The sequence below is a fragment of the Monodelphis domestica genome, chromosome 3 (assembly GCF_027887165.1).
Source record: "Monodelphis domestica isolate mMonDom1 chromosome 3, mMonDom1.pri, whole genome shotgun sequence".
In the NCBI taxonomy this organism is placed as follows: domain Eukaryota; kingdom Metazoa; phylum Chordata; class Mammalia; order Didelphimorphia; family Didelphidae; genus Monodelphis; species Monodelphis domestica.
Window position 1 is genome coordinate 95,379,890 of NC_077229.1, and position 18,650 is coordinate 95,398,539.

General features: G+C 41.0%; 1 protein-coding gene across 26 annotated transcripts in view; it reads left to right on the plus strand.

Moving 5' to 3' along the window:
- The window catches only part of CACNA1A (calcium voltage-gated channel subunit alpha1 A), a 401,231-nt gene that overhangs the window by 13,143 nt on the left and 369,438 nt on the right, over nucleotides 1-18,650 (plus strand). For all 26 annotated transcript variants that reach the window (XM_056822623.1, XM_056822650.1, XM_056822649.1 and 23 more), the window contains exon 3: nucleotides 14,312-14,650. In XM_056822623.1, coding sequence (XP_056678601.1) covers nucleotides 14,376-14,650 — 275 coding nt within the window. In that variant the 5' untranslated portion in view covers nucleotides 14,312-14,375. The remainder of the gene's footprint in view (nucleotides 1-14,311; nucleotides 14,651-18,650) is intronic.

The window sequence follows — 18,650 nt, forward strand, 5'->3', positions numbered from 1 at the left end:
TTCTTTCTCTGAGCCATTTTGCAGAAGTGGAAACTGAGGCAAATAAGGTTAAAGTGACCTGCTAGTCACATAGCTAGTAAGTATCTGTGACTGGATTTGAACTCAGGGAGATGAGTCTTCCATACTCCAGTTCTGGCATTCTATCCACTGAGCCACCTAGTTGCCCTTTGCTGGCTTTCAGTTTAGCTATAAAGTGAGTGAATTAGGTTATATGATCTCTGAAGGACCTTTGTAACTTCTAAATCTTATAAACTATATAATGAAGAGTTAACTTTATTAAGTATAACAGTATGATATCTTGGTCACATTTATTTTAAACCACTGTAATTTCATTAATATGAGTGCTTCCTCTAAACTAGCATTGGTGAAATATTGGCACATGTGCCACTCAAGGAGCTGCTCTATCCTGGTCTTCCCAGCACCTGAGGACATTTTTTGCATGCCTCACTCTTCTGTTCAGCCACTGCTCTCTTGAGTATTAGGGTGGGGGTCTCACAGACAGCTTGAATTTGCCCTCTGGGCACCTGAACTGGAGAACATTCACCAAGGCTGCTCTAAATGATATACTCCTTACATGGCTTAGTACACTGCCTGTGTGAATTGCTATGGCCAAAGATCTTCATTATTTTCCAGTGTTGAGCTTCTCCAAACTTCATGTCGGGGGCTTCTTCCTGGTATGAAGTACCTTGGGACACTTTGGGGTTAGAATTAAGGTTCTTTCATTCTTTGAACTCACCTTCAAAAGCCCTTAGGCCCATAAAATTCAAAATATAAAAGTTTTCTTTTTCTTGTTTAAACCCTTCCTTTCTGTCTTAGTAACAACTCTAACACAGAAGGGTAGGGGCTAGGCAAATGGGGCTAAGTGATTTGCCCAGAGTTACACAGTTAGGAAGTGTCTGAGGACAGATTTGAATCCAAGTGTCCCTGATTGGCCCTGGCCTGGCACTATGTCCACTGTGCTACCTAGCTGTCCCCAAAGTTTTATTTTTCAAATGAATGGCCATAGGAAAAAAGTATAGCATCCCCCTCTAGGCTACCTTCCTGACTCCCACAGTAGCTTATTAAACAGTCTTTCCTCCAAACTGGGACTCACTTTCTCAGATATACATGTATGATCCATGGTAGGAGAGGGCACACCCTTAAGCTACAGTGCCATTAATTAAAATTAATTGATCGATCGATCGATTGATTGATTAAAATACATGTGGCTAAGTCAACTCATGCCAAAGGTACTGGAGGGCTTCTGATTTCTTTTCTTCCCTCTTGGTGTTCTTGTGCTGCTCCCTGCAGGTACATCCTCTGTGGGATGAGTTTGCTCAACTGGGATCCAAGTGTGTTCCCCTCTCTGAACGTAGTTCAGCTTTTCATTTCCAGGGCTAATTCTTGAAATTGTGTTTAACCTTCTTCTTTGCTGCAAGAGAAAATGCTTCTTGATCCTTATTCCTTGCTCCCTTCCCCCCCTGCCCCCCCATCTGTGTATCACTGTAGCTGTGTCTTGTTCTCTTTAATTCTTTCAAACTAGACTATTGAATTTCTGGTTGAGTTGGGGGCAGGTAGGGATGTTCTATTGTTCTACGGTTGGAGTACCTCTGATACAAGATGCTGTGGTTGCTTGGGGGAAGTCAAAATTCCCTCCTTGCTCCCTGCTGCTCACTGGTATAGGTTGAGGGATCTTGTCTAGAAAGCAGTTCTTGGCCTAAACCAACCTGAACCCCATCCTGGGAGGCTTAGCTATTGAGAAGACTCCAGGTATGGCCAATTTCCCCCCTAGCCAATGGTGAGCAATTCAGTCAGAGAAAGATGTGCCTAAAGGGACAGGAAGATGTTAACTCCTTGTTATCAGCGATTATACATTGGTGGGATAAATTAGTGAAAAATTCCCCTCTTCCATTTGTATTTGAGCCCACAGCACATCTTGAGGCCCCTTGCCAGGGAGTCCTTCCCCCTTCCCATTTATACAGTCCATGGACCAGAGTGCTCACTGGCTGGGGTTCCAGTAAGGAGAAGCCAGGGTTGTTGTTTTTTTTTCTCCCATGTGTCATTGTTCCCTTCCGGAGGCCCTTCATTAGTACTTTTCCATTCTTCCTGCCTGCTCACTGGTTGTCACACTTTCTCCTCCCCTCCATGTCTCCCACCCCCATTCTCTTCTCCTATAGCATTGCTCCCAGGACCATTGTGGCTTTGCCTTTTGTAACTGTGCTACTATGCTGTTGTTTCCTCTTCTTCTTTGTTGACTTCCGCAGTCTTGTCATTCTCCAACGTATTGCCTTCCTCTCTCAGGGGACCAGCTTTCTAGCTGCTAGACTATATGGATGGACCCTCTGCCTCAGCTTGGAGCAGGGACAGTCTTAAAGAACCCTCCGGTGCTTCGGATGCCATGATGGTGACTGTGTTTATCGCTCAAAAATACAACTCAGGGCCAACTTTTAAAACAATCTTTTATACATTTGGATCCTCCAACCCTTCCTGTTTCATGCAGAAGTTCTCTCAGGTTACTATGAGAATACTTTCTTTTTGCACTGTTCAAACAAACTTTTATCTTTAGCCCTGTACAGGGTTAGAACAAGCCAGCTCCATTATGCTTCATTTCCCCCTAGCACTTTGACTCTGTTTCCCATTCTTGTTAGTACCTCTCACTGAATCTTGGGATTTACTCTCTAGATACTCTTGTTTTCCTCTAGAGTACCTGGGTTTGGTTATTCCCACTTCCAGGACCTGCGTGGACTCCTGAAAATATAGGTAGATTATTTAGTTCATCTTTATTACTTAGCAGTAACATGTAGAGACATTTATGCAGGGGTGTGCTGGTAAATTGTTTAACAAATGGCTCTCCAAGAACGTACCCATGGTACACTTAAAAAAACCCCAAACCCTTTCCTTCCTTCCATCTTAGAATCAATACTATGTATCAGTTCTAAAGCAGAAGAACAATAATGGCTAGGCAATGGGAGTTAAGTGAGTTGGCCAAGGTCATACAGCTAGGAAATGCCACCTTGCTGCCCCCACCCCATGGCACACTTTTAAGTTTAATCTACATTATTGACATTTTTATTACCACTTTCCCAAGTCTTGACAATCAACAGAATAATAAATCAAGATTTGTAGCATTTGTCAATTTCCAGGGTGTAGGACAGGTAGGTGACACAGTGGACAGAGCACCAGTTCTGGAATCAGAAAGATCTGAGTTCAAATCCATCCCCAGATACTTCCTAGCCATGTGGCCCTGGGCAAGTCACTTAACCCTGTTTGCCTCATTTCCTCTTCTGTAAAATTAGCTAGATTTCTGCCAAGAAAACCCCAAAGGGAGTCATGAAGAGTTGGGCATGGTTGAAATGACTGAACAATAACAAGGTATACGCTGAGAATTTTTTTAAAGTCCTATCTTCTGTCTCAGAACTGATACTAAGTATTAGTTCCAAAGCAAAAGAATGATAAGGGCTAGGCAATTGGAGCTAAATGACTTGCCCGGGGTCACACAGTTAGGAAATATCTGAGGTCAAATTTGAACCCAGGACCTCCCACCTCCAGGTCTGGCTCTCTATCCTCTGAGCCACCTAGCCACCCCTACACTGAGAATTTAACAATCCATTCTCTGCCCCACCCCTCCCCAATAACCCTTACCTTCCATCTTAGAATCAATACTGTGTATTGGTTCCAAGGCAGAAGAGTGGTAAAGGCTAGGCAATGGGGATTAAGTGACTTGCCCAGGGTCACACAGTTAAGAAGTATCTGAGGCCTGATTTGAACCCAGGACCTCTGGTCTCTAGGCCTGACTATCAGTCTATTGAGGCAACCAGCTTCCCCCCCCCCCCCCAATCCCTTCTCAAAGGCCTCTTCAACTGGCTCTAGCACAGTCCCTACATTTTTGTTTCTGTCACTTTAATTATGCTTCAACTTACTTTGAAGTTTGGGATTTTGTCAGTATACCTGGGTATTCCTCTCTATTAAGTCCAGATTGCCACTCAGCTGCCCCTTAGTCAATTAATTACTATGGTTAAAATCCTTGTAACCTGAAGACCAAATGTGTGGCAATAAGCCTTTCCTCACTTAGCTAGGTGAATCCTCAGATGGAACACTCAGACCAAACAAAACTTTCCAGCTTGGTAGGACTTGTTAGATCTTGAGTTTCACTAGAATAGTCTTTAAGAACCAGGGTTGGTGGTATGGCATGATGAGATCCCAAAGTTGTTCTTTAGTGGAGATTATATGTCATAGATTTTGTATCAGTGTTATACCACTCCCCCCCTTCTTGTCCAACTCCTTGTTTTGCCAGCTAGGTGGTATAGGGGATAGAGCACTGGACCTGAAGCCAGGAAGATCTCAGTTCAAATCCAGTCTCAGATATTTTCTAGCTTTTTGACTCTGGGCAAGTCACTTAATCTGTTTACTCATCTGTAAAATGTAATAATAGCACTTACTTATAATAGCAACAGCCTAACCAGATAAAATGAGATAATGATTATAAAGTGTTTTATAAACTTTAAAGCACTATATGAATACTAGCTTATTATTATTCCTATTAAATAATTGATGAATTTTAGCTCTTCAAGGGCAAGGTATACAGAATTCCTTTTTCCTCTTTAAATATTTCAGTATATAGACATTCAGGATAGAGTATTTGTTAATGACTAACTGATATCTGAATATGAACTTGCAGAAAGTCTAGAACAGTGGTGTTGAACCTTTTAGAGATTGTGTGCCATGCCCCTCTCTACCCTCTCCTTTATTCCACATGGGGGAGGGGGGAGGAAGTGTTCCCATTGGACTACTGGGCAGGGGGTGGTGGGTGAAGTGAGGAATGTCTTTGGCAAGTGGAGAGAGGGAGAGGGTAGTGACTCAAGTGCTCCACTCCCCTCTAGCTCTACCACCTGTGAGTCACACATCTTACCCCTGTGCATTCCCATTGGGCTGCTGGGCATAGGGGTGGGGATGTGGAAAAATGACATTAGGCATGGTAGAGAAGAAGAGGGGAGCAGCTCCACCAGAGTCCCTCTGCCTTTCTAGTAATGAACTGGGGGGCGGGGCAACTGTGTGCCCACAGAGAGTGCTCTGCATGCCATCTTTGGCAACGTGCCATAGGTTCCCCATCACTGGTCTAGAAGGATGGTGAGGGTCAGGGGTAGAAGAGAATTGGGGTGGAAATTAGTGAAGGACAGGCTAAATTGAACCCATGTTTCTGTCATAAGTCCTTTGTGGATGGACTCATCCCTTCTTATACTATATTGTTGTCTTGGGTTCTTCTTCCCTCCTTTCTTTTCAGAGGTCTTTTTTGGTTTCCTCTGTTTAAAGTTGGGGAATCTAGCCATTGAAGACTTCCTTTTAGAATGAATGCATTACTGGTACCTCTTGTCCCTAACTGGAACTGCCAAGAAGGTCAAACGTCTTAGTTAAGAGCAAGCAAGTATAGTTTAATTACTTTTGGGTAGTGTGACAAGGAAATCACTTTAAAAGACTGATATATATTAATTTAAGGTCGCCAAGGAATTCAGCTATGTAGTTCCTAAATGAAAACTCAAGTCAGCAGTCAACCTTTTATGGAGTTTAATTACAAACAGGAGGAAGAAAAGTATTAGAGATAGAGAGAGAGAAAGAGAGAGAGAAAAAGGGGAGAGAAGGGAATAGGGCTTAAATACCCCCTCTGTTTAGGCTGGGCCAAAAGGCCAAAGCCTTTAGATAGCTGAGGCAAAGAAAAGAGATCAGTCCCTATCACTCACGTGACCAAAATGGAGAAACAGTCTCAGGGGCTTCCACCTCCAGCTTCCTTCAGAGCAAGCTTCTCAGAGCACAACCTCTCAGAGCAAAACCTCTCCAACCACCTTCAGTCCTCAGACCCCGCTATCTTTAAGGAAAACATCCAAGTTCCCTCCCCTCAGTTCTCACATCTACCAATCACTGTCCATGTCTTCCCTGTGCCAATGGTGGCTCTAGCTTAACCCAGGACCGCCCAGAGGTCTGTGGCTTTGCACATGTCTGTTGAAGGTCATATTCTCAAATAATTAAATCTTGATCATTTGCTGCAGCCCTTCCTAAATCCTGTTACCCTGAGCAGGGTGGAGATTGGAAGTTCCAAGACCTGGTTCTGTCATTCCAAGTATCTCTATTGTATCAATTCTAAAATCAATCATGACTCAAAGAACTTCCTGTTCTATGCTTAAGCATAGGTCAAAGTCCTTTCCATTGTTCAGCAAAAGGTTTCTGTCCTAAAGTAATCTTAAGTAGGGAGGAGAAGGAACCTCCCATGCCAATGGGGTTCACATTCCAATAGAGTTCCCACTATCAGTAGGAAATTCTTCAAGTATGAAATTTCCCAATGGTGAAATTTCCAACATTTATAAGTCTAAGAAATTTTAAGGTTTACAGTAGTGCATACATAATCAGTGAACAAGTGGGTGCTAATAAATAAATATGCTTATATTCCACAAAACTGTATCATAAATATAAAAGCCCTTAATAAATTATAAGGTTTTGTTTAGGATATATGGATATGATGTTTAAATTAATACAGTCTGAATTCACAAAATTTTACTGTATATAACATTTCAGTTTGACTTCTACTTAATTTCACATGTAGTTAAAGTCACAAAAATATTTAAACTACATTAGTAGGTAAAAACGAAGAGGTGAGTCCTTTTTACAATTTTTACAAGGGTTCCTAGGCTTCTAATCCCTTCTTTGCCATGGTTCAGCATATCCTATATGTGTGTGTATTTATATATATATATATAATTTTTATTTAAATATATTTACATATATTATATATACATTTATATATTACATGATATATTTATTATTGATTTATATATCTATATATGGATATATTGCAGATAGATTTATATTAACATATTCACACATATATGTATGTATGTATTTATATAAATACAAGGCAGTTAGGTCATGTCATGGATAGAGTGCCAAGTCTGGAATCAGTAAAGACTCATCTTCTTTAGTTCAAATCCAGCCTCAGACACCTACTAGCTGTATGACCCTGAGCCAGCCACTTAATCCTATTTGCCTCAGTTTCCTTAATTCTAAAATGAGCTAGATAAGGAAATGGCAAAACCACTCTAGTATCTTTGCCAAGAAAACTCCAAATGGGGCCATGAAGAGTCAGACACAATGGAAAACAAATGAATGAGTGAAAAATGTATCATATAATGCATATCCCACTTTCTGTCTTCTTGGTGCTGTTGTGTTTTCGCCTTCCAATGACTTAACCTGTGTTTCTTCTTTTCACTTGCATTGTTTCTTCCTTTTTCTTCCCCTTCATTTAGCTATGGTAATGCCTATTTCCATGGACCCCCGTCACTCCCTCACGAATGTGCTTCCAGGTACATTTTCATGTCATTTATTGGTGAAATAGATATACATGTATACATATGTGTGTGTCCATATAGGCATCCTGTGTGAACACACATACATGCATCATGGCCACATGTTTTGGGGTCAGTTTCATTGCCAGGGTAACTTAGTGGCCTGTTGACATGTTTGCTTTTCAGGTGCACACATATGACTCCTACCTGGCAGCTGTGTTTCTGTAAAAAACTGTTTGTTAATGTCTCATCCCAGCGCCCTTTGTTTTGTTTCCCTCTGATCACCTAGCCAGGAGCAGCTGTTCTATTTCCCCTACTCTCTGGTTGCCATCCCTCCCTGCATTTTCCCCTCCCTTCCTGGATCACACACTTGGGAAACTACCTGGGGAAACAGAATCTGGTCTGAAGTCACTCTGTTCAGAGAGACAAAAATGACTTAGGTAGCCTCATCCCCGGGAATAGCCCTCCTGACCTGTCTTTTAAGATTTCGCCCATCAGTACGAAGAGCATTCTGGGCTCCTTTTCAGACTTGGGGATTTTTCAGGGGAACTTCCTCAGCTTCCTTGGAGATCCGGTATGTAGCACTTACTGTTTTGGGGTGACTCAGTCTAGCTTGCTTTCTGTGATGGTAGTTCAGGAAAGGATGCTGTCCCAAGCAGTTAGCAATTTGTTAAGCACCCATTATGTACCAGGCACCATGATAAGTTCTGGAGATATAAAAAGAAGGCAAAAGACAGTCCTTGTTCTCAAAGAGCCCACAATCTGATGGTGAGACATGATGAAAGCAATTATGTATAAATGATGCACAGGATAAATTGAGGGACAACAGAGAGAAGGCACTAAGATTAAGAAAGAAAGTCTCCCAGTAGAACATAGACTTTTAGCTGGGCCTTGGTGGAATCAGAGAAGAAAGGAGGTGGAGATGAGGAAAAGATGAGGAGAGAGAGCATTCCAGGGGTGGGGGACAGCCAATGAAAATGCCCAGAGCCAGGGCCAAGAGATGGAGTGTCTTGTTCATGGAACAGCAAGGAGGCTAGTATCACTGGATGCAAGGATACATGGGGATATGGTGGTAGTGTAAGAAGACTGGAAAGATTGGGACATGTGGGGGTGGCTTCTAGTTTATGGGCTTTGAAAGCCAAACAGAACATTTTATATTTGATCCAGGAGGTAAAAACAAGAACCTCTGGAGTTAACTGAATAGAGGGGCAACATGGCCAGCTCTGGACTTTAGGAAAATTGCTTTGATGGCTGAATTGAAGATGGAGAGTCAAGAGAGACTTGGAGCAGGCAGCCCAACCAGTAGGCTGTTACGATAGACCAGGTGTAAGGTGATACCAGTGTGGTGGCAGTATCAGAGGAGAGAAAGGGAGTATTTGAGACACATTACAAAGGTGAAATGACAAGTCTTGGTAATGGATTGGATATAGCAGGGATGAGGATGGGAATGAGAAGTTGAGGATGCCACAGAGGTTGCAAGCAGGATGGGGGGGGGGAGATTGAGAGGATGATGTTACCTTCAATGTTAATAGAAGAGGGGATTTTGGAAGAAAGATAATGAGTTCAGTTTGGGATGCGTTGAGTTTAAGATGTTTACTGGACATGCAAGCAGTATTCTTTCTAGAGAGATGAACTGGGGGTTTCAAGAATAGTTGTGGGAAGTATTTAGAATTGGAATTACATCCCCTGTGGCTCAGAGGGATGCAGGGTTATTGTGGTGGGTTGTGGTAGGACATTTGGACATGATTTCTAGGCGCCATTTTTCTCATGTGTAAAAGGGAAGGGAGAAGGTAGAGCTTTCCTTATAGGGAAGATTGTAAGGGATAATAGATTAACAAATGATGGCAAAGCAATTTACCAAACATAAAAGACTCCAAATATAAATGTGTAATTGTAGGAGTTAGAAAGAATGAAATTTGGCAGTAGAAAATTGAAGCTGAATATCTAATAAACCTGTTAAACCCCATTAGTTACACTGAATATTAAATCGATCCCATCAGAGAAGTAGGGGGAGCCTCTTTAGTTTGGGCCCTTAAAATAATTCTAGAGAAAATAGATTAAGAACAAAATTTTGCCTTCCCACATTCCCAAACTGGTTTGCATTCCCAAGCAGCTGCATTGGCAGCATTCATTTAGAATATCCTTGGTTTTTTTTTTAATGCATTAAAAATTTTTTTTTTGTATTCCATTTATCTTTCTAATTATGTCTGGCTCAGGATAATATCTAAAAGGGCTTATATTCCTTGAGTGTAAAAGACAGCATTGTATAGTAGATAGAGGGACCAACATTGGAGTCAGGAAGACCTGGGTTCCATTTCTGTCTTGGATACAAGCTGTGTGACCACAGGCAAGCCACAACTTCCCAGTATCCCAAAGAAACTCTCCAAGGTTATAAATTGCAGACAATTTGCTCAATGTGTCAGTGATGGGAGTTTTCACACCAGAAGTTCTTTATACTGATGAAATCAGAAATCCGAACCTTTAACTTCCACCTCCCATTTCTCTTCCCTTTTCTCTCCAGCATGCCTGAGCTTCACAGTGAAGAGAGGTGTGGGGCTTAAAATTCTGCCATGAATAACTTACCCACTCTTTGGGGACTGGTGAGCTGGACTGACTTGGGAGACAAGGCATTAACCCTCAAGTATAGTGGTAAGGGGCTAGACTTCAAGACAGAGATATTCAGATTTGAACCCTACCTCAGAAACTTACAGTCTGAGTGCATCTGGGAAAGTCACTTAATCTTTTTCTGCCTCAGTTTCTTTGTATGTAAAATAGAGATAATAAATAGCATTTATTTTATAGGGTTATTATAAGGGCTGAATGAGATAATATATGTAAAGCCCTTTGTAAAGCTTAGGTGTCTTTCAGACACTTTCCACTGGATATCCTTTAGACATCTAAAACTCAGCATGTCCAAAACTGAGCTCATTATCTTTCCCATCTAACCCTAACCCTCTCTTCCCTATAACTATTGAGGGCACTGCTAACTACTCCCAGTCCCTCAGGCTTGCAGCTTAGGTATCATCCTCATTTTCTCCCTCCCTCCCATTCACCATATGCATTCTGTTGCCTTTGATTTCATCTTTGCAACATCTTTCAAGTAAGATCCCTTCTCTCTTCTGATATTACCATCACCCTGCTGCAGGCTCTCATAATTTCTGGACTATTGCAATGGCTTTCTGGTTAGACTCTCTGCTGCAGATCTCTTGCCACTTCAGTCCACCCTCCACTCAACTGTCAAAGTGATCTTCCAAAAGGGACAGCCTAACCATGTCATCCTTCTACTAGGTGTCTCCCTACCATGTTCAGGATCAAATATAAAATCCTGTTTGGTATTCATAATCTGATACTCCCCACCCCAAACACCTTTCAGGTCATCCTGCTCCTTACACCAACTCTTTGATCCCATGGCACTGGCTTCCTTGCTGTTCCTCAAAAGAGATACTCCCAAAATACCACAAAGGAATTTTCTGTCTCCCGTGCCTGGAATTCTCTCCTTTCTCATCTCTGCCTCCTGCCTTTTCTGGCTTCCTTTAGCTGACATACAGCCTTCTATATGATACCTCTTAATTCTAGTACCTTCTCTGTTGATTGTCTCCAATTTATCCTGTACGTGTGCTCGTTTTTACATAGTTGTTTTTGTGGTGTTTCCCTTATTAGACAGTGAGCTCCTTGAAAGCCAGGACCTGTCTTTTACCTTTGAATGGGCACATAGAAGGCATTTAACAAAGTTTATTGACTGTAAATGTAAATTATTAGAATGGATGTTTTTGTTCAAGTAACCCTGTGTGATCTGTTCCAACTCTGAACTTCTCTAAATTTGAAAACTCAGGTTAGGAAGGATTTGCACCCTAAATTTTCATCCAGGCAGTCTGCCTCCAGTGATACAAAATAAGGTATCTCAAAACATTCCAGACAAATGGGAGAGAAGCAGAACCCCAGAGAGCTTATAGAACCATTTTCAACAATCTCCACATCTTCTATGACTTTTATTAGTATTGTAATTAGTCAGGAGCTATGTTATCACTGATATGGAGAAATCTTAGTGTGGAATCTCCCTCTATCACTGCAATTTGGTTACTTTTCTTCAATTTATAGTCTTAGTTGCCTAAGAAAGCAAGTGATGTGTCTGTGGTCCCACAGGTAGCATATTTCAGATGGAGAACCAGAAATACAGGTTTCGCGGCTCTATCTACTATATACACTGCCTCTCACAATTTTTATATAGATGGATTCCAAACTATTCCATTTTTTGTAGTTGAAGGACTTGCCTGTATAATTGGGATATTTAGGAAAAACAGTTTCAGTCTAGGATTTGATACAGTTAGAGGTAAACAGCAATGTCCTGCTTCAGACTTGAGCTCATTGTGGGCAGGAATATGCTGCATGCTGAACATAGTGGATGCTTCATAAAGTTTCCATTGATAGAGATGTTCTCACCATCTCTTTTCAGCTGAAAATAGTAAGAAACAGGACTGATGGCAAAAAAAGAGTCCTAATTTTTTCAATTTAAATTTTACTTTCACACCTGCTTTTTTCCCCCCTTCTCCTCCAATTGAGAAAGCAAGAGAAACAAAACCTTTGTTACAAGTGTGTATTGTCAAACAGAACCAAAAATCTCCTATGGTTCATGTAAAAAAAAAAGTCTTAATGTATATTCTGGGTCTTTCACCTCTCTATTAGGACACAGGTAGCCTGTTTCATCTTAAGACCTCTGAAATATGGTTAATTACTGTGTTGATCAGAGTTCCCAAGTCTTTCAAAGTTGTTGGTGTTTACAGTATAGTTGTTATTGTATAAATTATTCTCCTGGTTCTGCTTACTTCACTTGGCATCAGTTCATAAAATCTTTCCAGGTTTATCTGAAACCACCCCTTCATCATTTCTTGCAACACAATAGTATTCCATCATATACATATAACATAACTTGTTCAAACATTCCCCCCAGCAATAGGCACCCCTTCCCTCTGTTTCCAGTTCTTTGCCACCATAAAAAGAACTTCTATATTTTTATATATATGGATTCCTCCCTTTTTCTTCCTTTCTTCCTTTCTTCCTTTCTTCCCTCCTTCCCTCCCTCCCTCCCTCCCTCCCTCCCTTCTTTCTTTCTTTCTTTCTTTCTTTCTTTCTTTCTTTCTTTCTTTCTTTCTTTCTTTCTTTCTTTCTTTCTTTCTTTCTTTCTTTCTTTCTTTCTTTCTTTCTTTCTTTCTTTCTTTCTTTCTTTCTTTCTTTCTTTCTTTCTTTCTTTCTTTCCTTCTTTCCTTCTTTCCTTCTTTCCTTCTTTCTTTCCTTCTTTCCTTCTTTCTTCTTTTCCTGCTAGACAATTGGGGTAAAATAATTTGTCTAGTGTCATACACCTAGGAAATGTCCAAGTCCAGATTTGAACCCAGGACCTTCTGCCTCTAGACCTGGCTCTCTACCCACTGAACCACTTAACCCTTTCCCCCTCTTTATTTGATCTCTTTGGGGCACTGACCTAGTAGCAATATCTCTGGCTCAAAGGGTACATATAATTTCATTGTTTTTTGGATGTAGTCCCAAACTGCTTTCTAGAATGATTTGTTCAGAAGAACACTAATTTTATTCAACAAACATATATCAAGCAATTCCTACTATGTGTAATATACTGTACTAGATATTGTAGACAATAATACAAAAACAAAACAGCCCCTGCCCTCAAGGGTCTTATATGCAACTGGAACCTTTTGTTGTTATTCCTTCTGAAAAACAAAACAACAAAAAACAAAACAACACAGCATTTTGCCTCCATTTCTTTACCTGTCTTCATATCCTCCACAAAACTTTTCTGATGAGAAAAGACCAGGCATCAGAACATCCATTTTGTAGACGGGAAAATTGACATGCAGAGAAGCTAAGTGCTTCATCCTATGTCATCCAAGAAGACAGAGGTGGGCTTAGAGTATAAGTCTCTTGATTTGTCCTAATTTCCACTAGCTCACAATTCTCCTTTCAGCCCTTGGGAAGTAGGTTTCACTGGTGTGTATTACCAAGGGACAAGAAGACTCATCTATAGATGGTCCTTGATTCCATATTTTGTGAAAAAAGGAAAAAAGGGCCATGGGGCCACAAGCACAAGAAGGACCATGGGATTTTAGCACTAGAGAAGACCTCAAAGATCATCTAGTCCAGAGATGTCAGAAGCCAGCAGGCTTCATGTGCCCTACTACACCATTCCAGAGTGCTGCCCAAACCAGATTAAAATGTAATTGGAAAACATAGGTAATACAAATATGTGGTCTTCTAATTCCATATACAGCCTGCAGGGGTTCTAATATATAGTTTAGTGACATATTGTTTCTTTTTCTTACTTTACCATCCTTCTCTTTCCTGCCTTTTCTTACATTTTACATGTTACATTTCTTACCTTACAATCCTTCTTAGAATCGATACTATATATTGGTTCCAAGGCCGAAGGACAGTAAGGGCTAGACATTTGGGGTTAATTGACTTGCCCAGGGTCACACAGCTAGGAAGTATCTGAGGTCATATTTGAACTCAGAACCTCCTATTTCCAAGCTTGGCTTTCTATTCATTGAGCCCCCTAGCTGTCCTGGTTCCTGTTTCTTTTCTTTTTTAATTCAATGCTATTTTATTCTCCCAATTACATGTAATAATAAATTTCAACATACATTTTCCAAAATTATAAGGTCCCAAACCATCTCCTTTCCTTACTTTCCTTGCCTGACTTGGAGATCTCCAGCCCCCATTTCTATTTAATACCACTGATCCAACTTTCTAATTTTGTAGGTGAGGAGAGTACTCCAAAGGAAGAGAGATGGCTTGTCCAAAGTCATTCAAGTAATAAGTATCAGAGCCAAGATTTGAACTCGGGTTTTCCTCCTCTAACTCCCTCTTCTACCCTCTATACTCATATCCAGTAGAGTTTGGACCTCTTCTAAGAAGGTCCCCATGTGCTGTGACATTATAGAAATGCTTCCTAACCTTTTTGTCTTTTTTTTTAATCTTCCTTTTCTGTGTAGTTTCATCCTCAGAATAGTGAGGTGAGGGCCAAAGACTTTGGGCCTCCTTACCAAAGGCATATGGATGGCAAAGCCCCACATGGACCAGGCTCCCATGCTGTCTCCGCCAAGTTATTATGATATTCTACAAGAACAAGACTCCGGGCTCTCTGGCTTGGACTGCCCTTTTTTGGGCAGGCCCAGAAACCTGCGGGACATGCAATACCACCAGATGAATGAGAGCCAGGACGTTCCCTCTTTCAAGCGTCGAGGTGGCGTGGTAGACCATCGGGATATCATCTTGGCTCACCAGGCCCACAAAATCCACAGCACCCCACAAGCCAAGCGGAAGGAATGGGAGTAAGTATTGAATAGAATGCTTTAAGATCCAGTTAGAGCGTGGGCAAGGGGCAAGTATTTTTGTCAACTGCAAAGCACTCTACACACATTTGGCATTATTTGTGCCTCATGTGTGTGGATATGAAAAGTAGGCCAGTCATATTTTTAGCCAAGTATCATTTTGCTTCTCTTCCTTACTCCTACTTGCATGTCAGAGAGAAGCAGGAGTGCGTGGAGCGATAATAAAATATTGTTGAGATCAGAGCTTAGAGACAATGGCTCCAGTTCCTTGGAGGGGTTTTGCATTTGTAGAAGGGTGGAATGACGGTGAGGCGGTGCCATCATTGGTGCAGGAGAAACTGGGGGCCTTGTGGTCTTTTATGGGATTCTTGTTGCCCAGCAATAATGACCCTTACCCTTGGTTGACTAAAGCTACCATCCCCTAAGGGGGTTAGATCATCGTTCTATCCCTTTGCCTGGTCCTGCCTTCCCCCAAAGCTGCTGGTGCAACTTTACCTGGCTAGGCTGGATGGCCCATATGACACTACAGTGCTAATGGAGCCATGCCACTGGCACATTCTGGATCAAGGGTAATGGTGGCATGTGCCGACTTTCCCAACAGTAGCCTCAGGGTTTCTGTCTTCCTCACTCTTCTCAGCTGACTTTGTCCCAAGTTCCTAATTATAGCTCTGGTTTTGAGGCAGGGAGAACAGAATCTGTTTTCTAATAGGTTTCTGATATTATCTAATAATAATATGTTTGTTGAATGGAATTGAATTAATGGTAGCCCCTATTCAGTTTTGGTTTCTCTTCCTCTTTACCAGTGATCCACAGATCTTGTAATGCCTTTTGATGGATAGAGTGCTCATCCTGGAGTTAGGAGGGTTAGTTGTTTACAGTCATGACCAACTCTTTGTAAGTTCATTTGGGGTTTTCTTAGCAAAGATCCTGGAGTGGTTTGCCATTTCCTTTTCCAGTTCATTTTGTAAATGAGGAAACTGAGGCAAACAGGGTTAAGTGACTTACCCAAGGTTACACAGCTAGTATTTGTGACCAGATTTGAATTCAGGAAAAGGAGTCTTCCTGACTCCAGGACTAGTATTCTATCCATTGGGTCACCTAGCTGCCCCAGAGTCAGGAAAACCCAAGTTCAAATATGGCCTCAGACACTGACTAGCTGTGTGACTCCAGGGCAAGTCATTTAACCTTTATAAAATGGAAAAAATAATACCACCTACCTCCCAGGGTTGTTGTGAAGATCCAATGAGATAATATTTGTTAAGTGATTAGCACCATGCCTGATACATAGTAAGTACTTAATAAATGATTCTTTCATCATTCTCCCTCCCTCCTACCTCCCTTCCTCCCTCCCTCCCTCCCTCCTTCCTTCCTCCCTTCCTCCCTCCCTTCCTTCCTTCCTTCCTTCCTTCCTTCCTTCCTTCCTTCCTTCCTTCCATCCTTCTTGGAGAAGGGGAAAAGCATCGTGGTACACTAAGAAGAGTATTAGCTTTGGAATCAGAAGAGGCAAGTCCAAATCTTTCCACTATAACTTATTGTCTTTGTGAATGTGGTCAAGTCATTTAAACCCTCTAAGCCTCAGTTTCCTCATCTGTAAAATGAGGAGGTTGCATTTAATAACCTCTGAAGTATTTTACAGCTCTAAATATAAGACCTTAGCTCCTATGCTCATGAGAGTACATGAGAGTTACATGTATTTGACCATAGTTGATAAACACTTATTAGACATTAGTTTCTACAAGGGACCGACTCCATTCAAGTGCAAGATATGTGGATCTTCTAACCCCAAACCTTTACTGGAAATTACTGAGGTGGTATAAGTCCATAGGAAATAGATTTCTTGTTCAGCAGCCCTCAGTTTGTTTACCATATGGAGGAGAAGTAAGTGGAAACCCTACAGGGACACAGGAATCTTGGGATGTGTGAAAGACTCTCTGGTAAAGAATGACTCATTGAATGTCAATTTGTTCCCTTGTGAAGGAAGCTGCTGAGCTTGATGAGTTGATGGCTGTCATAAAACTTTCAGGATCTGTTTATGGACTCTTGTGAGTCCTTTAACTCTTCTATATATTTTTTTTGTGGGGTGAAATAAAAGTTGTCCTATGTTGGATATTAATCTGATACCTTGGGTGCCTATATGGGAGCTGGGGCTCTTACTTAGACTTGGAGAAACATAAAATGTAAACTGAGTTTTCTTTTGGCTATATTCATGGAGTAATTCCAGATGAGGACAATGAGAAATTAGATCATTTATGGGGGTTAAGTACCCAATACTGAATCTTGGTTCATGTGAGCCCAGAGTCTTTCATTCAGTCACCACATTTTTATTGGTTTTTTACCTTTGTAACATTTTCCTGAGAAGGAAATACTTGTTTTCTTCACTTGAAAATCACTCTTATTTTAGGCTCCCATCATCTGGATGATTATAACAACCTCCTACTTGATCTCCCTATCTCATCTTCCCCCCCCCCCCCATTCCATCCATCCTCCACATGGTGATCAAAGGGGTAGTCCTAAAGGGCACCTCTGATCATGTCACTCACCAGCTCAATAAACTACTTTGACTCCCTATTATCTCTAGGATCAAACACAAACTCCTTTGTTTTGTATTCAAAGTCCTTCAAAAATTGATTCAATCTCCCTTTTTGCAGTCTTAATAGCAATAATAATTGTTATCTTAGGGCAGGTAAATAAATTGCTCAAGGTCACACATCATATACCACAACTTGTTTCAGCCATTCCCCAATTGATGGGAATCTCTTCAATTTCCACTTCTTTGCCACCACAAAGAGAGCTGCTATCAATATTTCAGAACATGTGGGTTCTTCTCCTTTTTCCCCCGATCACTTTGGGAAACAGACTAATGGTGATATTGCTGGGTGTACCCAGCACAAAGGGTACACACCATTTTACAATACCTTGAGTACCAACCACCCTTCTTGGTGTGTTCCTCACACACAGGAATATGCCAGAAAATATTTTACCCTTATTGAAACCACCTCTCCAAAAAAAGGGAACATAATACATACTTTAAGTTGAATATGTATTAATAACATCCCCCCTTTCTTTTTAAGGTCTAGATAACCAACAAAGCAATAAACCAAGCCCTGATTTGTGGCATTTGCTGATTTCTGAGGAGTAAATGCTCACCTTGAAAATTTTTACAAACTTAGCTTCAGCACACTCCTGCTTGTGGTTCTCCTTTCAGATTATGGGAATTTCTCACTCTTCAAATAGTCGTCATTTAGCAATTTCCACAGGAATCCTTTAGTCTTTACCTATGATTTCTTGTCTATCATGTAAATAAATAAGGATAAGTGATCATCCACCAGGAAGAGTTATAGGAGGTTCGGATCATTGTAGCTCACTTACCATCTAAGAAAAAAAAAATCCAACAAAAGAGTAAGGTTTTCCTTTCAGTGAATTTGACCCTGAGTCAGAGTAGGACCTCGTCATCTCATCTATCATAAATTTCCTCTACATTTTCAACAAGTAGAAATGCTGTCTCTGTTTCAAAACACCTAGTTCATTCCCTCTCATAACCAACCATACATTCCACCTTTTTGCAAATCTCAAACAATTAGGGAATTTCTCTTTATATCCATTTGAAATCTTCTTTTGGGTGATTTCCACCTATTGACACTAATTCCTTTCTCTGGCTCCAAAGAATTATCAAATTCTTTTGAAGGCCTGATTTTAAAACCTCTTATTCACTTGCTAGGAGTGCAATCCTGGGTAAGTCAGTTAACTGCTACTGGCCTCAGTTTCCTCATGTTGAAAATATGGGATCATAATAGCACCTCCTTCCTAGGGTTGTTGTGAGGATCAAGTGAGATAATATTTATAAAGTGCTTGACACATAGTAGGCCCTTAAATCCTTCCTTCCTTCTTCTCTCTCCTTCCTTCCTTCCTTCCTTCCCTTCCTTCCTTCCTTCCTTCCTTCCTTCCTTCCTTTCTTTCTTTCTTCCTTTCTTTTCTTTCTTTCTTTCTTTCTTTCTTTCTT